General features: G+C 27.5%; 1 protein-coding gene across 7 annotated transcripts in view; it reads left to right on the forward strand.

Annotated features, from left to right (window-relative positions):
- alpha-Man-IIa (alpha-mannosidase 2) overlaps positions 1-26,188 on the forward strand; it is a 98,199-nt gene that overhangs the window by 1,452 nt on the left and 70,559 nt on the right. For 3 of the 7 annotated variants that reach the window (XM_075365758.1, XM_075365759.1, XM_075365762.1), the window contains 4 exons: positions 5,733-5,846; positions 11,453-11,567; positions 19,674-19,784; positions 24,051-24,119. In XM_075365758.1, the coding sequence (XP_075221873.1) occupies positions 11,463-11,567; positions 19,674-19,784; positions 24,051-24,119 (285 nt within the window). In that variant the 5' untranslated portion in view covers positions 5,733-5,846; positions 11,453-11,462. Of the gene's footprint in view, positions 1-609; positions 650-5,732; positions 5,847-11,452; positions 11,568-19,673; positions 19,785-24,050; positions 24,120-26,188 lie in introns of all 7 variants that reach the window. The other 4 variants (XM_075365760.1, XM_075365761.1, XM_075365763.1 and 1 more) reach the window with 3 other exon arrangements.

Here is a 26,188-nt window from a genome sequence, read left to right on the forward strand (position 1 = left end):
AATATAATAATACTTAAAAGTACGACAACTATTAGTGACTACCATTCAAACTATATGGAAATAGTTCTACCAGAGGATCTTTTGAGACTAATCATCCTACTTCTTTAGTAGCCTTATTAGTATTATCTGACTTAAATGGCAAATGTATCAAAAATTGTAGAAAACACCTTTAGTATGGCTGAATTGTTTGTATTTGGTTGTGTTGTTTTCGTATATATGGTTTTGTCAGATTTTTGTTGTATATGTTCGTTGAAATTTGTGTATAAAGTTCATATTATTCACATGTGTTGCAAATGAAATTTTCATTACTTCCTGTACATTTTCTTTGTGTCTGGATTCATATGTGTCCAGTCTGACCAGTTAATGTTTAATATGATTACTTGTTGCTGCAATTACTACAATTTTTGCACCTGGGTTGATGAGTTAGTGTGTGTTTTGTTAGTTTTTCTAAAAATGTTGACTTAGCATGTTAGTTTTATATTTTTTCAATAAGAGTGTTTTTGATTTTAACTAGCATTTTGTCTATAAGTATATTAAGTACTTAAGTGTATTTAAAAGTGTGTGTATTAGGCAATATAGTGTTTCTAAAAAATGTTCATGTTTTGGCAGGCGGTGATTGCATGTGTTATGAAAAAATGTGTCAGTTGTAGTGAGTATTCTACAAATTTTATATGAGGTGGTCAAGGAAGTTAAATGATTTCTTGTTTTTGTATTCTGTGGTGAAATGCTAATTTGGGTGTAACTTGTTGATGGATTTATCATGTGTTATTTTTACTTTATATGCGAGTAGGATTTCATTAATACGTGAATGCCATTGTTTTTATCAAGATATTTCCTGTTTTGTATTATGTGAGTGTTTTCAAAAAGTTACAAAAATATTCAAAATAGGTGAATAATTGATAATATTCATCGAGGTAGAGGCCTGGAGTGTAGTATTTATCATTAAGTGAAGTAATTTTATTCTCTTACAGCTTTGACAAATGTTTTGTACTAAACATTAAAGATAGATGCAATGTAGATAAAATATGGAATTTAGCCATTACTTAATTTTTTTCTAATTAGTGAAGACTATACTAACAATATTTTATATTATTCTGTAAACTTCTTTTGTAAATGCACCTTTATTTTGTATTTTAAAATAGTAGTGATTTTCCATTATGTTTTGAAACAATTATTAAGGTGAAATATTACCTTCATTCAAAGTGCAGTTTAAGGTGTTTTTTAAAATAGAAAATAAATTAAGATAAATTCAAATGAAAATTATCATTCAAAAGTTATTAACTTATATCATGTAAACTTTTTTTGTGTGTAAATAATAAGAAAATAAAATAAAACTTGTATTATGAAAAAGCTAATTTAATTGTTAAATTTTAAATGCAAATATGAAATTTTTTTAGATTTTTCAAATTTAAGATTGCTTAGTGTTGGGAAATATATCCCAAATTTGATTTACTGATATTTAATAACATCAGGAAATTCACAAATCTTTCTGAAATGTTTTCAGTTATAGAATGAACCACTCATCAGTTTGCCTAGAATATTTATTTGTTAACTATATTGTTTATCATTTAGTGGTTAGTACTTGCTTTATAAGGATATGAAATTATTATTTTTTTTGGGCAGTTGTCCCATCAAAGTCTGTGTTACTGTACTATGAGGTATAGTAACATTAATTCACTCTTCTATTCTGTAGATTTTTGATTATTGGCTGTTTTATTGAGCTCCGGCATATTTTACCTTTTCAGAATGTAGTAATATCATATTCCATAATATCAGAGGGTTGTTTCTGAATTGACTTCCAATTGGCTATTTAAAGTAAATTGGTTGTCATAAAATTATGACTTATGTACAGCATCCACCAGAAATCTATAATTTTTTACACTTATCTACCATCTCTTGATAGAAGAATAATTGCCAAATAATGGTTGGTGGTGCAAGGACCTGACATTATTCGCTCTTGCCAGTTCTCAGATGAGTAGCATGATTTGTTTTTCATTAGCTTAAGGACATTGAGTTGCCAGGATCACTCGGTGATAGTGTCTTATTCTTGTAAATGATATTTCAATTTACACAAATTTTGTAAAATTGGTATTTGATATTTTTGAAAGAGCAACATGTTGCATGTCAAAGGAACTAAAATCGGTATTCAGTTGTAGTTGATGAACTTGTTAGAAAGGCTCAGCCAATCTTGTGGATGATAAATATCTCCTACTGATTTTATATCTTTCAAATGAATTTCTGTAAATTTTGAAAATAACAGTCATAGGAAAGTAATAGTTAATCTGGGTTTATGTAAGTTATCTGCAGTGTAGATACCAAAACAACTTATATACATTTTCAAAACTCAAAGAATATCCACTATCTTGAGCAATACAAAAAAAGATTTTCAAGGGAATTTTTATCCCTTTTTCTGATTTGTTGGTGTTTTGACCGGACTTACCATTAATGACTAATCTATCATGATCTTTTCACCATGGTGCTCTAGCTGGCACTTATCCAGCACAAACCTTAGAAGAGCATATGGAAAAGAGTAGTAACTGGATGGTATCCTGATTTTGGAGAAGTTTGACAAAGGTCAATAAATACTAGTGTTACAGTACAACAAGTACCTGAGTTTGGATGGTAGCTATGTGGAGAAGTAATGTAAGTGTCTACATAACTTATATAAATAATGTCATTTTTTCTCAATTTTTTTTTTATCAGCCCATTTTAAGTTCATTTTTGGGATAACTGTTGCTTCCCTTGTAGAAGTTAAAAAATGAAGTTCATGAAGATAAACTTTTAGGTGATATTTAGGTCCATCTCTTTCCTGGAAAATTCATTAAAGTATTTTTTTTACTTCACTTTTTAGATTATTTATATTCTTATAACAATTAAGATATTTCTTGAAACTGATATTTTGATTTTAGTTTAATATATATATAATATATATTTAATATATATATATATATATATATATATATATATATATATATATATATATATATACACTTTATTTCATATATTTTACTTTATTTCATTGTTTTGTGGTTCATGGATTTCACGTGCTAGAACAGATGCCTCACATTCAAGATGTATTTGTCAAAAAAAAGTGATCAATATTTGTGAAATTGATATTTAAAAAAAATAATGGCTGTAGCCAATTTGTATGTTCATCATACTTATTATATTAAATATTTTCTGTGATTTTAGTTGAAGATATGACTCCCAATTGCGATATTAACAATAGGCAGATTTATTATATATCTGTCACTGGATTAAAAGATACTAAGGATACATAGATCTGTGGTGGTATGCATTTATTTGTGGAACTGCTGTATCAAATATTTTCTGTGATTTTAGTTGAAGATATGACTCCCAATTGCGATATTAACAATAGGCAGATTTATTATATATCTGTCACTGGATTAAAAGATACTAAGGATACATAGATCTGTGGTGGTATGCATTTATTTGTGGAACTGCTGTATCCTTTCTGAATACCAGATAATATTGGCAATAAGTTTTCCAATAGTACATCTTTTTGTTGTAACTTGGCCTAGAACTGCAGAATGTCACTCTTGCATTGAATACTGAACACCTCAAAATTTAAAAGCGATTACCAGGTTTTAACCCCAGTAACAATGTAGTATATTCATTTTAATAATAAGAAAGTACAGTTGAGCTGAAGTTGCACACATTTTCTTGTATGCGTCCTATTTTTGGTACAGTAAAAATAAATCTGAACAAGATTTTGAAAAATTTAAACCTCTGGTATTAATAAATAAAATTTTTATGATAAAAATATTAATTTTTAGATTATATTGTCTGTTTAAAAACTTGGCATTTTTTTTCGCAGTCATCCATTTTTTCATAGTCTGTAAAATTTAACTTTTTGGTGTTACATACTAGTGTACATTTACGTAAAATGATTTCATTATCTTAAAACTTAATTAGTAATGAAAGAACACGTCAATAAACATCTGTGCATGATTTTGTTATAATTTGTTTTACAAAAGCTCCATGATAGCCAAATTGAAATGTTATTCAGGATTAAGTAGTTATGATGTATGGAAGTTACATAAATGAAAGGTAAATGTAACTATTTAAAAAATCCCTGAACTAAATTCAAAGTGATCAACATTGGCATACATTATTATTAAACTAAAATGTTGAATTTCATCACGAAAGTCCAGTTGTCTGTCAGTTGACCATTTGAGCATTTCTGACAGCAGTAATAGTTTAGTAATTGCATTATTTTGGAAATTACACTACTAGATACATAATTACACTGCTAAACATCATAACAACACTTCCATCCATTCCTTTCACCTTTGCCAAATTTTTTTATTAAAACATGTGATTCTAAACTACTATGCTTTCCAGGCATGACTATCTCCGATTCTGGTTATTGCTTAAGCTGAAAATTCCATTTTTTAAACAATCATGATTTGAAAGCTAAAAGAAGGTTATGAAAAATGCAATAACAGAGTTATAATACAATCAATCTGAAACTGTACTTACAGAAACCACAATACAAGAATCGTTTGAAAAATAGAAAAAGCATTAGGCCAGATGTGTTCAAGGATTGTATTTTGTAGGAGAAAGTAGATAGAATAGAATATTTGAGAATTTTTAATTTATTCTGCTGTCAGGCACTTTTTGAACAGACTGTATGTAAACAGTTGGTGGTTTTAAATCAATCCAATAATGGCTTAATATTTAACTAAGTTTTATTATAAAATTATTTAATTGTAATAAGCATGCAAACCAGCAAGTAAAAAATATACCAAGGGTACTTCTTCACTTCTCAGTTAGCTTTGCATAATTGCTTATGTTAGCAGTAGGAGCTCTACCTGTTACCTCTAAGCTGTTAGATCATAAAGGCAGATTAAATTGTAATGAAGATCATAAGAACCATCATATTTGATGATTATTAATAAGTTGTAATGTGTCAATGGTGAGTACTGAGAACTTAACGTCTTGTGTGATGATATCTAAACTGTGGTTTTACACACCTCAGGGATACGTGTTAGGATATTTGGTAGTAAAAATATAATTTATGTACAGTGTGTTTGGAAAATCGCTGTGCAGTATGCTTTAGAATTATGTGGTTCATTCTGTTCTTTCAGCGTTAGATTGGTTGGCGTGGGAATTTGTTGTGCGTTGCTCAGTAATAAACTAAGACATCAGTTGTTGAATTGTGATTGAATGTGCTTCATTTCGTTTTGTGTTATTTTTTCTGTTGGAGTTAATAGTTGGGAGACCTGTAATGGTACTTTCGGTGAGGAATGTATTTTTCTCATTGAATAAGTCTTTTGTAAAGGTGACAAGCACACTGATTTAGTGAAGCACAAACTTTCTGAAAAGTTTCTAAATATTATTTTTCCTCACCACAATGCAGTTCAAACTATCGTCGAAAAATTTCAAGCAACAGGCTCTGTTAAAGATGCTTAATGAAATAGAAGACCACCTAAACTAAACAAACAGAAGCTGCTTGATATTTTGGATGATATGCCTGAAAATTCATCAAAGTTGATGCGTAAGTTAGCACAGCAGCAAGACATCAGACTTGCTATCACACTTAAAGCTGTAAGAAAAGAACTGAAACTTTTTCACTACAAAGTAATGTGTGTTCAAGAACTGAAACCTATAGATCATGCCAAAAGACTACAAAATTGTTGTCAATGGTTTAAATGTTTTATTGACCAAAATTCTGTAGGTATTCTTGACATTACGATTTTTTTTTACAGATAAAAGTGTGGTTTCATGTGGGAGGGTATATTAATTCACAAAATATATGACTGTGGTTGACAACTAACCCTCGTGAATTATACAAATTGGAAAAAGTTGGATTCTGGATTAGTGTGAGTAGAATGCACATTGTGGTCCAATTTGTTTTTTTAAATATAGTTAATAGTGATCATTATTGTGCTGTTTTGACACATATTTGACTTAATAGTGTTACAGACTAGTGTACATTTATGTAAAATGTTTTCATCTTCTTAGAATTTAATTAGTAATGAAAGAGCATATCAATAAACATCTATAACTTGATTTTATTGTAGTTTTTTTTACAAAAGCTCCATGATAGCCAAACTGAAATGATATTCAGAATTAAGTAGTTATGATTTATGGACGTTACATAAATAAAGGGTAAATATAACTATTTAAAAAATTCTTGAACTAAATTCAAAGGGATCAGGATTGACATAGATTGATCAGTTAACAGAAGTGGAAATCAGTCACAGTTGGTTCTAACAAGATGGCGCACACTGCCATCAGGACAATAATTTTTTTACAAAATATCTTTGGTGAACGAATCATTTTAAGGGGTTTGTGCCCTGCATGATTGCCCGATCTGACTCCCTTAGATTACTTTGTATAGGAGACAGGAAAACAAGAAGTGTATCACTGCAGACCATACACAATTGATGAACTAAAAACCTCAGTAATGGCACTCATATGAGACATTGCATTATCAGCTGGTTAAAGTGTTTGAAAACAAATTGAAACATGTGCAGTGTTTGTTTGATGTCAAAGGAAGTCTTTTCAACAACTTTTATAAACCATTTCAGTTGTTTTATAACCATTTCTATAAAATAATATCTTAAGAAATAATTCCTATCAATTTGAAAGTTTGATAATCATAATACTTTAATAATTATAATTAAACATTATACAATTTAGAATTTAATTTGTATTTATCTTTTTTTAAAATCATTTACAATCAATTTTAACATGTTTGTTTCTGTTTTTTCTGTAATACAATTTTTTATTGATTTATAATTCATTTTGATTTTTAGTTTGGAATAAAGTTATTACACAAACATTTTTTTGTTAAGTTTTATATGTAAATTAATTCTTTTTGTATCTTTGACTAATTTTATGTATTAAAATGCTAATTTTCTTAATTCATATTTAAAGAATAATTTGTTTACAAATCTAAAAAATTTCAACTTCTACGGTTATGATTCATAGCTTTAAAATATTTAGACAGCAAAAGATGAGTTAAACAATGAGTTCAGTTTAATAAAGTATGTTGCTATTAATAATGCCTACAAAGAAAAAAATCATCAGTAACTTGATTAGGAACTAACATTTAAGCATAAAAACACTAATGAAAAAATCACCATTAAAACCATTAAAAGTTAATAGACACTACAAATCCATAACATATAAAAAAAAACTACATACAGTATAATTAAAAAGCAACTTCCATCATATAAAATAACATTAAGAACAAATAATAAAAACTTTAATACAATGATTACTAGTAATAAATCTGTTATAAATAACATTTATAACAAAGAAGGTATATAAAAATTAGTGTGGTTCTGTTAATTGTGATAAATTTTACATAGAAATGAACAGATCACTTAAAAAGTGATTTCAAAAACATGTGTAGTCAAGGCATGTAATCTGAAGGTTGTCAAGCAGCTAATATGCAGTATTTCAACGATTCTACAAACATTTCTTGTATTGGTGTTTACAAAACAGAAAACTAAATCTGTTCGATTCACTCTCAATCATTTTACAGTTTACATTAAAAGTGAATCTTATTTAACAAAGAAATTTTTATCCCAAATTGATGTGAAGTATAATGTAATAAGCTATTTTGTAATATTAATTATAATTAAAATAAAATTATCCTAAATTATTTCACTTTATTATTGTTTGAAAATGTTATAGGTATTTCTAAATCTAAATTATGATAATTTATGGCCCAGGAGTTAAAGATTACAAATTATGCATATGTTGACATACTTGATAAATGTGAAGTCACACTTCTTTTTAAATTAAACTATTTTTTAAGTATGCGTTATTGTAATAAATGAATCATCCTAATTACCTGACTAACAGTAAAGACATACATGAATGACAAGCGTCATGTATAGAATAAAAACAAGTTTTATGTTTTTTCTACTTGTAGAATACATGAAAGCTTTGGATGATAATGTTCAGTCATTTATGTTCATCTGTTTCACCAGTACTAGGTTTTGTTTGTCTTGATTTATAGTAGTGTATATGGTATATGTTAAATTTTTATTTTATCTGTAGTTGCAAGCAAGATGAATGAACTTAAATCCACTATAAATCATAAAAAAATTAAGCGAGCAAGCTCGAGAGTTAGTCAGTAATGTGTACAAATTGATGAAAGAAGAAGCAAGTAAATTTAGAAAGTTGAGATATGATGATAAGCATATTATTCCAATTCAAAAGTGTGAAGAAAGAACAGCAGCTACTTGTAAAATATCACAATAACTAGTTCAAAGAGTAAGGAAATGGAATAAGAAGTTATTAAAAAAATTATAAGAAAACTTATCAGAGGCTTCTATTTCTTTCAGTAAACCAAGAAAATATATATGTGACAAACTGGAAACAGGCCTAGATGATTTCAAAATGTGTATAGTAAGAAGGACCGTAAATGAATTTTATCTTGAAGAAAAACAGTTGCCCACCATTCCAAAATTGCTGGTACAGAAAGATTCAGTAGGATTTCAGGAAGTAAAAGAAGCCTAAGAAGAGTACTACAATAATTGTATTTCAAATGGGAAAAAACTGAAAACAATAGGATACTTGCTATTGAACATTATGACATTAGCATTAAACAAATACAATATGTAAATGTGATCAAAAAATTCATGACCAGACCTTCATCAAAGTTATGTTTTGTCAAGCCATACCTCAACGAAATCATGGAGGAAAACCAGGAGGAGGACTTCTAACTCCAATTTTTAAAGGTAGTAGATTGATTATTATTGTACATGCAGGGGGTGAAATGGAATTTATTCCAGAACATTATTAACCTGGAAAACCAGTGCAACATTTGGCGACTACCACGACTCTATGAATGCAAATAATTACTTAAAATGCGCTGAAGAAAAATTAATGAAAAATCTTTCTGAAAATTCCATAATAATTTTAGAAAATGCATCTTTTCACAGAATATTGCAAGAAAAATTACCCGCATCCAGTACAAGAAAACAAGAAATGAAGGATCGGTTATGTAATTCTTTCATTCCGTTCTCATCTACTATGCTGAAACGTCAAATATACGAGATAATTAAAAGAAACAAAGAAAAATATAAAATGATTATGTTTGATGGACTTGCCAAGAAAAACGGACATGAAGTATTACAACTACCCCTGTACCATTTAGACTTAAACCCTATTGAAAGGTTTGGTGTGAAGTAAAATGTTACTTCGGAAGCCATGATGTCACTTTTGACTTTAACGGTGTTCAACAGATTGCTGAAGATAATTTTTCTAAAATGGACGCATTGTATTGGAAACTTTATTGTGAAAAATTACAAAAAATGAAGATGAATACATTAGACAGAAGCTCATAGTTGACAACACTACAGAATCTTTTCATGTCTTTGGAAGATGATAGTGATAGTAAAAGTGACAACATGGGAAATTCAGAATTTAACGGTTTGGATGATGACGTTCAACCACTTTAGTTTCTAAAGTGTTATGTTTATTTTTATTTTTTTAAAGTTTGTGTATTATTAAAATTGTGTAAAATGTACAGTAGCTTAGTGTCTTATTTATGTAAAGATCTATAAAACAGTTTATATAACTTCAGTTAATTACTTTTTATTTAATTCATCACTGGGTCAACATAATATTAATTGAAAAACCAGTTTTTTTTCATAAGATATATAACTGTACATTATCAGTAAAAAATGAATTATTTAATATTATTTCTGATAATATTAACATGAATGAAATAATAATTATGATAATAATATTAGTAACTATTAGTAATGCTAATGTGGCATAGTGTATAATTATACAGATGTCTCCATAGACAGATGTTTCTGTATGTTTTGCTAAACAGGTTATAGAATGTCAGCTGGAGCAGGTTTAGTTGACACAGTGCTAAGCTTCAAGATCCATGTCCTTTGCTATACAGGCATGTAAATATGGAAAACAAAATTTTAATTATGCAGATCACATACATGAAAATTATACACATACATTTTCAAAATTGGAAGATATATCAATACAAGTAACAAATAATAAAACAAAGATTACCCAAACTCTTGAAAAAGTACACATAAAAAAATATGATAGTAATAATATTTTTATAAATGAACAAGTAAAATTTAATAATGATTAATGGATCCAAGAGATAATAAAATTTATTTATAATCTAGTTAAAAAAATTTATTAATAATCTAGTTAAAAAAATGTATTAATAATCTAGTTAAAAAATTCATAACCACCAGATGACAATAGCAGTAGTCTTATAAATTGTTGATTGATTTTAAATTGCTCCTTGACTCTGAGAATATGTCTATGAAGTTTTAACAATTGACTAATTTTAAAATTAAAATTATTATTTACCCGATATAGTGTGCACTGCAAAAATGTTAGTGAAGTTTTCTGTAAAAGGAAAAAACAGTAATTGTTCATTACTTAGTTAATAGTTTATATATATATATATATAAAGTATTTGTGTATTTACTTTTGTTAAAAAAAAGCCTTAACGTTGTAAAGTGAATAAATTCAAAGTTGTGAAAAGGCAACTTTATGATGAAGGTAGAGCAACTTGCTTAAATTAGTAATTTTATATATACGTCATCACTATATAAAGGCAACTATTATAGTAATAACCTACCATCATTAATTATTAGTTGTTATTATAGTGTCACGAAACACTGTAACTAATGCTTTAGCTGATTATATCTAGGTTAGTACAATTCATCCAAGATGCTTAAGTTTTTGTTGCTATTGACTAGGGAAGAACTAGCAGAGTATTTTCTTATGCCTGTAAAAATACAAATGATAGATATCTTGTTACAATAAGCTGATTGTAGTTAATTGTTTATTCAGATTAGACACTATTTCAGTTAATCCTGATTAAAATAAGGATTACACTAAACATTAAACTAAAAGATTTGTTGATTATATGGTAGTTATTTTCATAATTATTATTGAGGTGGATGTTGTTTTTTTTTATATATATAAAAATCCACAGTATGTTGAGTTTTATCAAATTAAAATAAATATATTATTTTTGGCTCATTTATCCTCAGTAATAATGTGTAAATTTAAAATATTGTTTTTTTGTTTTGTTTTTTTTTTGCAAAAATTTTACTGATGAGAATTCAGGTATAGGAAGATCCTGGTTTCAAACCTTAGCTTAATTTGTTGTTAAATATACACAATCTAAATTTTTTACATTTTGAATGGGTTTAATTACCAGATATTTTAGATTTTATTACAAATTTTTCAATAGGCAGAGCCAATAAACTTACCACAGATTCTGGTATTTCTAGTAATGGATCTTGGGTTTTTATTTATTTACAGAACTGCTTGATAACTATTTCAGAATAAAGGAATTGTTTGAAATTATGGCCTTTATTAAATGCCTTCATAATTATAAATATATGAGTATAAATGTTTTATACTTTTTTGTTTTTGTTAATTCTTGATTTTGTTAATTTCTTTGTTTCTTTAGGTTCATAAATATGAGAATAAAGAAAGTTGCACTTATCGGGGCATTTCTACTTACATTAGGATGTATTATTTTATATTTAATCTTAGATGAAACATTACCTCATGATGTTAGACAGGTAAGATTAATTAAAAATAAATTAAAATTAGCTACATTGTTCTTTTTGTTCCTTTCTGAAGTTATGTTATTTTCTTATAGTCGGTGGTCTGTTTAATTTTTTCTTTTACAAAGAAAGAGAATTATAAGTAATTATAGTATTTATCAAAAAATCTGTTATTGTAATGGAACTTGTTTTTTGGATAAATTTAGGTACCATTATTGTTATAATGATGATATATGTAAAGGAAAAATTTGAAACACTATTTTGTTAAGTAGCCTGTTTTCTGACTGATTTTAAATGTTTATTTTTCATTTTAAACGGATTTTATATTAGGTTTGAACTCTACTTAAAAAATAATGCAGTATATCAATCATTAATGACCAGAATTGAATAATTTTTCATAAGTCATCGTTTTATTATAGTTATAGTTTTTTACCCTTCCAGAAAAGACTTTTAGGGAAAATTGCACATCTATGTATGTAAGGTTAATGTAATAGTTGTGCATCTGTTTCATGTATTCCTCCATGATATCAATTAGATCCCAATAAATATTAAGGTATAAATTTACTTCTTTGGGTCCTCAAAAAAGTAGTTGAGCTATAGTTTTCATCATCAACTCCTGCCATTTCTGCCTTCTTTCAGCCACCTGTATCACCCCCAGAAGACAGGCCCATTCTAACACCATCATTCCATCATTTGTTCTTCATAAGGTCTTGTATTTTCCATTTCACTATTCATCACTTTTGGGCCATATTCTTCAAGAGATGAGAAAACAATCAACTTAGGCTGCAGAATGTCATTGAAAATTCATTTTTTACATTCTTATTTGAACTTTTTCCTTCTAAAGTTTTTGTAGTTCACTAAGAGTTATTTATGAACTGATCATGGTTTTCAGCCTTTTTGTTACCAAGAAAACCAGTAATGACTTTCATGCTACTAGTTCTTTACGATTCAGTTTGCTGTCAAATACATTTTCACAAATTAATTTTCTTATTTGTGGCCCAATGGATATTCCCTCTTTTAATTTGGCTTCACGTAATTGTGAAAAAACCTCAGCTAAGTATTTAAAAATGTCTCCATCTTTATCTAATGCTTTTACAAAATTCTTTGTCAGGCCTAGTTTTATGAGTTGAGGTGTGAAGTAATACGATCTGCTTTGATAAGGGGAATATTGACAACATTTTCCTTTCCTTGAGTAAACTGATTTCTTTCTGGCTAGTCTTTCTTTAACTGTGTAGTGTTTATCTGTGGCCCGATTATACCACAAACACATATATTTTGTAAAGCCACTCTGGAGACCAAGAAGAAGCCTTTAATAGCTTTTAAAATTTTTGACATACTTTCATATGTTTCCTTCATTCCAACAGCATATGCTACCATGTAGAAGAAAACTTCTTAAAGTTATGCAACAACACTGCCGTTAAGCTTCTTTTTGATGAATCTGTAAATAAACGCCAATCATGAATAATATATTCAATATCTGGTTCAGACATTAGCCTCGTAACATCATGGCAGGAACAAATTATACTATCTTTTCTAAAGTATTTAAATAAATTTTTGTTTCTATTTCTATATACTGAAATTTTAGTATCCTATATCCTACATGTGGAGCCCAGGATTTATCTTGGTCTCCCAAGGGACAGTCAAAATAATGTTTGTATGCAGTTTTCAGCAGATTCGAAAATGATTTTCATTGACTTTTCACATGGTGAATTCTTCGTAAACGTAACAAAAAATATTTGGAAAATTTTTAAAAGGATTTTTATTCATTGTAAAATTCAAAGTGTTTTAATGAAAGAAAGTAAACTGAAATATTACAGAAATACTTAATTATAAAAATAATTAAGTTTTAGTGTATAAATACGTAATTACTTAAAATACTTCATAAAATTGTTTCATGTTGTGCAATAAAACACAGAGTGAAACACGCAACTTAGCAAATCTTGATGTTCAGTAAAATAATACCAAAAGTATTTTTCTGTCATAAAAATCTTTCACTAAATTTATGGCATCACTTATGAAACGATCTTTGTAATATGTGTATGATAAAACCACTACCACAACTAAGGAATACAGCTAGTCATAGCAAGAGCTGAACTCACTAAAGAAAAATTCATCACGTTGAATTACTCATTACTTGACTCATTGACATGTTTATACATGTCTGGCTTGACATGAAATGACATCATTTGACTTATGTACCAATACAGGTCTACAGCATGCATCAGAATATAAATCAGATGTGAATAAGCAAACATACAGATGTACTAACTTATTTGTATTGCTTGTTCCACGAATGATGAAACAAATAAATTTAAGGGGTTTAACTTAAGAATGTTATGTGATGGGTTGTTTCAAAATACATATTCAGATTCAGCATATAATATTCTACACCTACTCCCTTTTCAGTTCCAAATTTTTATGGTGACCACTGTTATAGAAAATGGATTTAATTTATGTAAGTGTTGGTTTTTCACCCATATTTTTCCATTAAAACTTTTTTTTTATCAAATGCAGAGTTAGTTTCATAAATATTTTCATTTTTTTATTCTACACTGATCTTTTTACTTTGATGTATTTGCATAATTTTCTACTTTAGTTATCATCATTGTATATTCTAATCTTTGCTTCCAACTGTACTTTTGGTATCAATGTTACAGTGATTGACAGTTCATATGATGACAATTTTACTGTAATTTGCTTGCTTATTACATGCATTTCTTTTACTTTAAACCAACATGAAATTTATGAGTGTCCATAATGAGCAGAAATTTGTAAGTGAAAATCCCCTACCACATGCATTTCCTTGGTGTTGTGAATTTGATCTTTTGAAAAACAGAAAGGCCTACAAGTAATATTAGTCAGTAAAATTTGTGTATTTACTACAAATATAACATTAAACAACAATTTTAATTTTTATTATTAGAGATCAGTTAAAATAAAGAAAAATATTTACAGGTTAATTTTTTCCCAAAATTAGACTATATCAAGTGCGCGTCATACACAAGCAAATATGGTAATTGAAAATTGTCTCTTGTTCAAAAATGCAAATAGTCTAAATATTGAAATTTTATTAAATCGGTGGACTAGGAAATTAAGAAAATGCTTCTGGTTTTCATGATAATGTTGTTTCTGATGTTGCATGCTGTTTGAAACATCAGCTGAAGGGAGCTGTATTTGTTTATTTATTCATTGTAATGACACATTGATGCCTATTTACAATTATTCTTTTTATTATGATATGTGAATTTTCTGGTGCTTGGGAAAAATTAACAAACTTATCCAGGATTCAAACTCAACTTTCTGGATTTAAGTTAGAGATTCTACAATAACTTCCACTGCAGAGATCAGCAAAGTTAGTGTAGAATAAACTATAATTGTTGTAAACAGTAAACAACTATGCTTTATTAAAGCTAGTGAAGGTTGGTCATTGCAAGTCGGTCATGTGAAGCTGTTGGCCTTTGTTATTTATGTTTGTGTTACACCAAATTTACACATGGATGCTTTATGTCATCTGGTAATGCCCCAGTTATGTCCCTTGGATTTCTGCTGTGTAATGTTGTGTAATTTTCTACTTGATGTTTGTAAAACACTGCTTTAAGCACTTAGATTTACCCACACTGCTTTGAGGATTTAGATTTGCCCACAAAATTGTTTATATTTTAAGCGATGATGTGGCCAAAGCTAAAAAATTTTCAAATTCTTAAAAGTAAGCTTTTATCCAAGTTTTAATGCATTTTCTATTGAATTTCATTTTTGGAGAGAGCTTTTGGCTTGATTACTTGTAATTCATGTTCAAGGGTTTTTTTACTAATTAAAGAGACAAAATGATTAGAAAAATTATTATTTATTTAATAACAATGAAACTAATGTTACTTTTCAACATTCCTTTTTTCTTGTGCTTTCTTATAACATCAGGGAAAGAATTGTTCACCTCTTTGTCTAAGCCATCCTTGTACAGCATTCTTGCCCTGCTCATTATGTTTCTGAACTTGATAATATATAAAAAATATTTGAGAGGTCCAAACAAAATAAAAAAATCTGGTGGTGTGAGGTAAGATATGTAAGGTGGATGTGGCAATGCCTCCCAACCCAACGTTTGTGTAGCTTCCTTTGCCTTTTGAGTGGTATGCGGGCATTTGTTAACATACAGAAGAATTAAAACTTTTTCAGAGAGAACCAGGACATTTCCTAATATTCCCACTATAAATTTCTGCAATTTCCCAAATTTCTATTCATCTCTCCTTGCGAATAAGATCAGTGAGAACAAGATAGTGTAATTTTCTGTAATGTCAGTCAAAATTTCTACCAGTATTCTGTTACAGAGAAAATCTGTGACATTTGTTCTGCCAATTTCAACTGTTTAATCCACTTATAAAAGTTTGCAGAATTAGTACACATTGTACTGTACTGTTTTAACATTTGTGACTGGTTTTTCACCAAAATATGAGTCTTATGACAGCTTTTCTTTTATGATACATAATTCAAGTAGAAACAGTTTGAAATAAACAGAAGAGGTTATTATAATGGAATTTATTTTCAAACAACTGATATTTCGTGTCAGGGGTGCCAACTTGAATATCAGTTTCATTTTGTTCCATATAATAGGTTTTCTGCCGTTACCGTTTGTCTTTTTAATTATTGAACAACTCTAGTTTATAAATTGTTGCTTATTTAGCTTTAGTTTTTCCTGTTTATTACTTTTTATTTAATTTATTATTATTGTGCATAATAACCTGTCAAGTTAGTCTAGTGTTTAACTCATCATCGCAAAATCTGCTGTTTTTGAGGTCAAGAGTTTTAAGGTTCAAGTCCTTGTAAAGGCAGTTACTTTTATATGGATTTGAATACTAGACTGTGAATACCAATGTTCTTTGGTGGTTGGGTTTTAATTTACCACACATCTCATGGATGGTTGACCTGAGTCTGTCTAGGACCACATGCTTACCGATACATTTATACTTACATTTGCAGCTGCAGGCCTGGCAAGCCAATAACAGTAATTGCATTTGCCTGTTCACACACACCCAGATCTGGCAGCAAGCTGGAAAAACTGGTTGAAATAAATAATAAATGTTATTCTGAATAATGAATTTTTACACCCATTTTGATTTTATAAATATGTTTGCTTTTTTTTGATAAATTTACAGTCTGTTATTTTGATTTCCATACTTACTACTACTTACAAAATATGTTTTATGTTGTTGTTATTGTGTGTTTATGGTTTTTGTTTTATTCACATGTATTTAAAAATTAAGATTTGTTTTCTATCTTTTGGTAAATTTTCATTGAGCTTTATGGGTTTTCTGAGTATAAGCAATAGATGATGCTTGTTTTTTTTTTACATACAGTACTTTCTCGCTGTAGGGTCCTGTGATGTTGTAGGCGTGCCAAATACAAAGTTTTTTCTTTAAATTTCAGTTTTGAAAGTATGTAAATCCTTTAAAATATTTTATTAAACTGTTTTGTGTTTCAGTTTTTATAAAAGAATAAATATTATTGTATAGAAAAAAGATAATGTATGAATTAGAAAAGAAAAATATTACATGAAATAATTTTTATTTATTTGTTTTAAGTTTTGTTATATCAGGAAATTAAATTTATTATTGTTTTCTTTATGTTATTATTTGTATAAATAACTTTTGCATTTTTTTAATTGTAAAAGATTTTTTAGAAATTTATAGTTGCAACTGCACAATTTGATTTTGGTAGTACAAAAAACAGCCATAAACATGGTGTCAGAAGTTGAACCATTAGTTTACATTTGCCACTAGAATACAAGGAAATAATTTCTTTTTAAATCAGATATATATATATACTTGAGAAAAAAGTTTTATTTAATAAAAGTGTAAATAAAGCTTATTAAGGAGTATAAAATAATGGAAGAGTTTTTATGTTTCAACTTTAAAAGTTGAATTTAATTTTGGTTTAATTGTGTATACAATTTTTTGAATGTATAGTGTTTTTTGAAAAAATTGTTTTTATTTTGTTTTATGTTTATTAGTATTATTTATATATATATTGAACTTGGTTTATCAGTTTTTTAAAAGCTTTTATTTAACTCGCTTTAGGAATAATCAAATTTTGCAAGTGCTATATCTTGTGATCTATCGTATGAAAATCAATGAAATTTGGTACACGTATGTAACTTTGATGACAATACAGCACTACGGTGTCGGAATTTGATATTACCCACCCACATGTGCTACCCCACGCTAAATTCATGCATTAAGTTGAAAATTTTCATTTCTCATGAACTATCGTATGAAAATGATTGAAATTTGGTACACGAATGTAACTTCAATGTGTAAAAATAAATATTTTTACTTTTTGTAGTCAAAAAAAATACCAAAAAAATTACAAAAATATATTTGATTACATATAAAAAATTATATTTTAAAAAAGCCTTTATTTAACTAATATTAATATTAAAATTAATAAAAAAGGAAAGAAATTAGAAAAACCCTCTAAAAAGTAAAAAAATAAGAATTAAATCAAATTGAGAATTTTAAACAAAAAAATATAATATATTAATAAATATAAAAATGCACTGAAAAGTAAAAAATAAATTATATAAATATCTAATAAATAAAAAATAAGTAAATGTAATAATTATTAAATTTTAAAATTAAAAGTAATGAAAATATTTAGTTAAATAAAAACGTGGCGCAGTTTTTATAACATAAAATATATTTTTAAATACAGCAAATGTCTATAAATACTTATTCGAAAACAATGTTATAAAAACTGCACCATGCTTTTATTTAACTAAATATTTTCATTACTTTTAATTTTAAAATTTAATAATTATTACATTTATTTATTGGTTATTAATAGATATTTATATAATTTATTTTTACTTTTCAGTGCATTTTTATATTTGTTAATATATTATATTTTTTTATTTAAAATTCTCAATTTGATTTAATTCTTATTTTTTACTTTTTAGAGGGTTATTCTAATTTGTTTCCTTTTTTATTAATTTTAATATTAATATTAGCTAAATAAAAGCTTTTGTAAAAAATAATTTTTTATCAAATTGATTGATATAGAAGAATACTAGTTGCAAAATGGCCATTGTTACAAGTTTGAAAGTTAATAATACTAATAAATATAGAGAGGAGTTATTTTATTTTCCAACACTTTTTCCTCTAACCTACATAATCTTATTTCATTATGAAAATCTTTCTTCAGTTAACTGAATAAAAATGAAAGAAAACTATTATTTTTGTAACTACTCTATTCTAACTTAAATTTATACTCTTATCAAACATAAAAATGCTAAAATTGTATCCTACTAATCTTCTAATAACCAGCATTGTCCTATGTCAATTTGAGAATTTTTTGAATAATGGTTTTCAAGTTATTGCGTTTATTTCAAATAAAATTTTCAGTGTATAGTGTTTTTTTATTTTTTAAAAACAAAAAAATTATTTCATTCTAATAAGCTTAGTAAGAAAATCAAAACTGGAATCTTATGAAAGCAACCCTTATTACATTACAAACAAGAATATAATTAAAAGGTTTGCTCTGGTATGGTTAACAATCAAGAAAATGATTAAGCTGGTGCCTTGTTATAGGCAGAAATTGAAAATATTAACTATGTAGACATTTATTACATGATTTTTACAGAAGGTTTCCTCCACAGCAATTAATTTAGCAGTAATAGTTGTTGCATACACAACTTCATACTCCTCTCTTCAAAAATGAACATACCTCTTTAATAACAAAAAAAAAAAATATTCCCAAATAAAATACCCAATGGGTAAGCATTCAAAGTAGTTTTTGTGGTTAGCAGTTAATTGGGTTTCTTTTTGAAAATTGTTGTGTCTATCTCTCAAGCATAAATTTTAGTTAGGATAAGAGATAAAAATGTCTCAGAAATAAAATAAGACCACCATTGACTTTTATATAAAACGTGGTATTAAACTTCAAATTCATTGGCAAATGTATGAGACTAGTATAGGGGAGGGTGTGTTTGATTTCATTGAATTGTGTTTTGGCTTCATTTTATGGATATATATTTTGTTATTTCAAGTGTGGCATGTTTTTATGTCAATTTGTGACTTAAGAACAAAAAGTGTAGATTTTTTTCTCTTGAGGTATTGAATCATATTATTTTAGGTAAGCAAACTTCATCATGAGCAAGAAAATATTGAACAGGGGCAAGTGAGACATTTTCAAGCTGCAAATGAAAGTATTAAGAAAGTAGTACATCCTATTTTTAAACCAGTGGTATGTATTTAATAGAATGAATTTACTGTACACAGTTTTGTGTTGTGTTGTGTTATCTCTTTTATCCCCTGCACGTTTGTTCTTTATTTAAATTTCGTAGTTCAGTGTTTAATTGCAATTTGTGTTTGTTTTTTTTTTTTGGGGAGGGACTCAGTAAACTATATTCGGCCTAGTACTTTTATATAATATTAAGCAATCTTATTTAAAAAAAAAAACTATTTTAAAGAATATAAGATTATAACTATAATCAGAAAAAAATCTTTAAATTGCATCTTGTTGATTATTAATTTAACAAGAAAAACCTACCTTAAAGTAGAATATTATTATCTTATCACATATTTGTTGTATCAACCTTCATCTGAGTCCATTCTCTCATTTTCATTTTAGATAGGTAGGTTCAAAACTACTTCAATTATTTTCTGTATTGATATTATTCTGATGGTTTTGCTGTAATTAACATATTTAATATAGTTACTAATTTTTTTTTATACACATAATAATAATCATGACCCCTCTAGAACACTATGAAACCTAGTTAACATACTAAAACTAACAAAAATAGTATAATTAATTTATGGAAAGAAGAATTTACTTTTGATATCACCTGTGCTTGTGTGAATTCAGTAAGAAAATAATTCTTTCAAGAAGAAAGCCCTGACTAATATATGAGGACAGTCAAACAGAAACCAAACTTTTGTCTTTATGGCTTGTGAATGAACATGACTGGGCTGACATGAATGGATTCGATGGTAGAAATATGGGGAGAGATGTACACTCCAGCCATTTTGGGATTCACGTCTGGTCAGGAGCATCACATCAAAGCAGTGGTTGTGTTGTTGGTTGTGCTATGTGTTATCATGAAGTTTCTAACTAATGACTCTGTCAAACAATCCAAAATTTTGATTACACTACCTGGGCAGTTTGAGAATATGACACCATGTACTGAAGTCAACAACTGGGCCAGCAAATTCAAACAAGAGTATGAAGCTATAGAAAATGAGAGTTACAATAGGCGTTCAAAAATAAGTATGACAAATGATAAATACTTGATCGATCAATCCATGATCTATTAAATGATTGGCAGTTTACAATTGAGGAAATTGCTTCGAAAGTAGTTATCAGGCATGAAAGTGCCCCTTCCATTACCACAAAGCACTTTGGGTTCTACAAAGTCTATGAGATGGGTTCCAAGACTTTTGGTCCAGCATAAGAAACAGACCCAACTGAAAATTTTGCAAAGGCTCCTGAATTGATTTTAATGAGAGGTAATAGATTTTTGCATCAAGTAGTTACATATGATGAGACATGGGTCCATTACTACACTCAGACAAAATGGGATGGTGTAAGAGTGAAGAACCTTGCCATGTACAGGTGAAAATGCATTCATCAGCTGAAAAGTCTTTGCAACTGTTTTTTTGAACTGGAGAGGCATATTGCTTGTCGATTTTCTCTACAAATGTCATAGTATGAATTCTACATACACTATACTCTATGCATGCTTGGACAAATTGAAAGTCAATCAGAGATCTGAATTTCTTTCATGACGCTAGGGTTCACATGCCTCATTCAGGATAAACTGGACAAAATTTATTGGGAAACTTAGAACATCCCCCATACTGTCCAGATTTATACCCCTTTGATTTCTTTTTGTACAGACCACTGAAGGAGGCGCTAGGAGGTCATCTAAAATAAATTAGAGCTTGTGTACAATTGACTATGATACTTTTTATAAACTATCCTCAAACGTTTTATGAAGAATGGATCCACAAGCTTCCCCACACGTTGGAAAAAATGTATAGAATTTGAAGGAGATTATATAGAAAATCAATAATGTTTTTCTTTTTATTCTGAACTAATAAACATTAAAACAAAAGTTCGGTTTGTATTTGACTGACTGAGTAGTTTGTTTTCAAAATTTGTTGCTGTTGATTTTACGATAAATGTGTTATTAACATTGACATAATGTTATTTATTAAACTTTTCTTAGAATGATTATGTTTATGTTTATTTGCTTAAATAAAGTGTATGTATTATTCCTGTCAATTTTTGCATGCTAAGTTTCTTCTAATTGTGTTTGTATTTTTTCCTAGTAAACTTTTTTGTCATGTATTTGCTTTTGTATTATTATTATTTTCATTTGTATTCTCAAATTTTTTAAAGTACAAATTTACCTTAAATTATGTGCTAATTGTGTATGTAATCTTTCAATAATTAAAATCAAAATTGTAATTTTCGTAATGGAAATTAGTTAAGATAAATTAAACATAATTTAATACAGTATTTACAGGAATTAAAAAAAAATTACTAGAATCCTTTACATCAACAGTTATGTGCCCTTGAACATTTTTTTTATCATATTCTGAGTATTTAAATAAACATCCCCAAATTTTTATGTATTTTCATAGGAATTTATATGTTTTTATAATTTAACTAGACTGCATGAGGTTTAATATTGATTTCTTGAATTCAAATGGTATTGTATATTTCATGTTTGTACTAGTTATAAATAGAAAAATAATAGATTTCAATCTTACAGAACTAAGTTTTATTAGACTTGTTTACATGTAAATAATAACTTGATGCAGAAATCATACCATTGTTTTAAAGTATTAATGCAGTTTGAGAAAGCGTTTGAATTATAAGTTATAAGATTACTGTTGATGATGGCCATCTTTATATTTATATTTATTTCATGTTTGTTTGGTATTGAAATAAAGTGTGTTTTTTTTTTTCTTAAACTTGGTATACCAATAATGTCTACTGCAATTGTCCATTGTGTTCAGCTATATATGTCTAAATGCTGCTTATTTTTTGGGATTTTTTTTACATTGAATGTTGTTTGTCCTTTATCTATTTAATACATAGAATATATTTATTTATTTTTCTTTTTATATATAATATATATATGTTATTCAAAGCACTCATGTAAATTAATATGCAATTCTCATAATTTTAAAATTTTGATTTTTAAATTTTTATTATGTAATAATGGGATCTGAAATGATTCCATTGATCATGAGTGAGGATGTGGGATTCTGCAAAAGTGCTTTATGAAAATAAGGTAAGATATGTCTTTCTCAATATTCTGTACTAGGTGGTTTATTAAATAGAATTTAGCAGTACAGAGGAATAATGTAAATATTAATTTCAGTAAAATACACGCGCGCACGCATGTATGTGTTTTGTTTGTATATAAGTTAAAACTGTAAATAAATAAGTTTGTAAATAAAAGTATATTTTATCCAGAGGTCCCGGTCAGGCATGGCATTTTTCATATGCTTTAAAATTCTATTTCCATATCCCACACACAAGCTTCAGCTTATCTGGTGATATAATGATTAAACAGATAGAAAGTAAAAATACTGTATTTATTATTTTACTGAAATTAATCTTTCTAAGATTCATATTATTATTTTGTACTGTTAAAATATATTTTAAATTCAAATAATGCAATCATGACTGAAATATTTAAGTAAACTGCATATTAAAAATTAAAAATACTAAATAATGAAAATTGTATATTAATTTATTACAAGAGTGCTGCTATCTGTTGAAGTTTATAAAACTGTCTTACAGTATCTCATGATTTATCAAATTGAAATTTTTTGCGAAATTTATATACTTATAAAATATTTCTCTAATTTTGTCGTATTTATTAATTTGTAATATTTCTAAATTTGTGTTAATATCAGAAATAGAATTGTTGTTTATTGGATGATCTGCCATATTATATAAACCAAATTTATTATTTTTTTATAATTTCTATAATATTCAAGAAATTTAGTTTCAAAGGATCTGTTTGCTTTTCCTTATAAATACCATCACAAACATTACATTTAATTTTATAAATTCCAAACAGATAGTTTATCTTATTATTATTATTTCTGTATTTTAAATATTTTATTATGTGATTATTAGGTTTGTATGTTGGTTTAAATATTTTTTATGTAAGTTTTAGTAATGCTTTCAATGGTATTATTAATGCATATATGTTTTCACTTTCTTTGTGTCTTACTATATATTGTTTGTAAGGTAATTATTTGTTTATTATGTTTTGATAGCTATTTTTTATAAATTAAGGTGAGATATCTCATATCTCAATTAAGATATTCTATACTAGGTAGTTTAAAATAATAGAATTTAAAATATAAATATGTTCATATATTATATATACGTAAACTTAATAATTGGTTGAAAAATTACTAACAGCATTTAATTGCATCTTTAAGTTTTAGATGTTTTTTACAATTTTGTTTTTCATTATAGGTAGTTTCAATACCTTACGATGCAAAATGTAATTCATTCTTACAAACACCGCCCAGAGTTGATATTCAGGTTTGTGGTTTTTTTTTCAAGTAATTTATTATTGGAATTATTAATAAATTGCTTTTCTTTCGTTATATGTTATACTTTAATCTTTTTTATTCTTGCTTAATAATATTGCCACATAAGCTTAAAGCTTGTGTGTGGGTATGGAATTAGAATTTTGCAGCATGTGAAAAATGGCATGCCTGATCGGGATTCAAACCTGGGACCTCCAGATGAAAGGCTGAAACTTTATAAGTAAATTAATATATCGATATAGTTATTGCAATGGCTTCTTATTATGTTAATTTAAGATCATTCTAAAGTCACAGAAAAGGTAAAGAAATATTCATTATTGTAGTTGTCATCTGGTAAGTTATATTTCTTTTTTTAGTGTCTTGTAACATTAAAGAAATAGTGTTAAAAAAAAACCAAACATAACAAGTTAGACATTTTGGGCCATTAAAATTATAAAAATCCATTATCCATTTCTTGATTCTCTTCACCAGAATATCTGAAAAGAAAAACATCTTACTTGTTTTTCTCTTTTATATCTTTACTTTAATTGTATGTTAGATTAAGCTTTTATTGAGAAATAAGGAATTAGATAGTTGAAAAAATTGAAAGACTCTTCCTGATAAGATAACAGAAGACCAACTGGGTATTTAAAACCTAGTATGATTACCACTTCACTGGTTAATTATTATTTTTTAAATCTTCTTTCTGTTTGAAGGAATATTTAATGTAAAAACAATTAATGGAGGCCTTGTTTAAGATAGTTGGATTGTTGTATTGGTTATTGCTTTAGTAGATAAATAAATCTTTATTAAAGGATTATCGTTAATTTATAAATTATCATAATTATTACAACCAAATTCAAATTATTTAAATTATATTGCCAAGTGCATAATAATTATTAACATCAAATTACAATTTTTATTAAGGTCATTGTCAAATAAAGACAAATTCAATAGTCTTGGCCGTCAGAGGAATACAAATGTTTAAAAAACAGTTAACTAAATATCTATTTTTACATAAAGTAAATTTATATAAAAACAATGGATAGTAAACTAAACATTATTCTTTATAAATGGTTTTACATATTACATCTAGTCACTAGTTCACTATATTAAAAAGATTCACATAATAATTTACCCGTTTCATGGGTCTCTAATTTTTGCTGAACATAAAAAAATATTTCCTTAAATGAGTACTTTATCCCAAAACTCTTTACTACCTTTAAAATTGTACTGCAGAGAATTTACAATTACGTGGAGCTGGGCTGAGAGTCTGATCTTTCTTACATAATTTCTGTCATTATTAAGTATAAGTAAAAAATTTGTTATAGTATAACAATGTTTCACTTTTTTAGGATCACCCTATCACCTTTGCCACCAGTCTATTTAAAAACTATAGTGAGCTCAGGAATGAATGAATCAAAAAAGTATTTTCTAGAATATTTCAAAAATTCCTTTGCAAGCCCTCACTTTTTTTCAAATTCTTCATGTGATGTAGTTGTTTTTATTTTATTATTTTTTTCATCATTAATATACTTTATTTCTTCAAAGGTTAGTGACAATCAAAGATTACCTGGAAATCTCTTAATGATTTACATTCATTATTCCATTCTGAAACAGTACACACATCATTTTTGCATTTCTTTCATAAAATTATTTTATAACCATATTCAGCAACCAACTTTCTATGAATACCACAGGATTTCATGATTTTACTCAAACATTTTTCACTATTCAAATTTCAATCAATGACAATAGAATATTTATAGCATATTCATTTTAAAACTTAATGACTAGTACATAAAATACCATTTTAGGGAGTTGCTGCAAATGGTAGCCAACTGTACAAAACTGCAAAAATCAGTGGACAATTTGACCTTGGATTCACAGAGGTTTCCAATTATTGCTACAGAAGTTAGCAAACAATTGTTACTTTCAAGATAAACCTCATATATTTATAAAATTTTGACTATTTATTTATTCATCCAAATCCCCGTACGGAAAGACATCTGCTTTGTGATGATCCTGGTTGCTACACAACCCCTCCATTCCTAGCCCTGATGGACTTTACCAGAGGTAATC

Source organism: Lycorma delicatula, chromosome 5 (assembly GCF_047948215.1).
Source record: "Lycorma delicatula isolate Av1 chromosome 5, ASM4794821v1, whole genome shotgun sequence".
Taxonomy (NCBI): domain Eukaryota; kingdom Metazoa; phylum Arthropoda; class Insecta; order Hemiptera; family Fulgoridae; genus Lycorma; species Lycorma delicatula.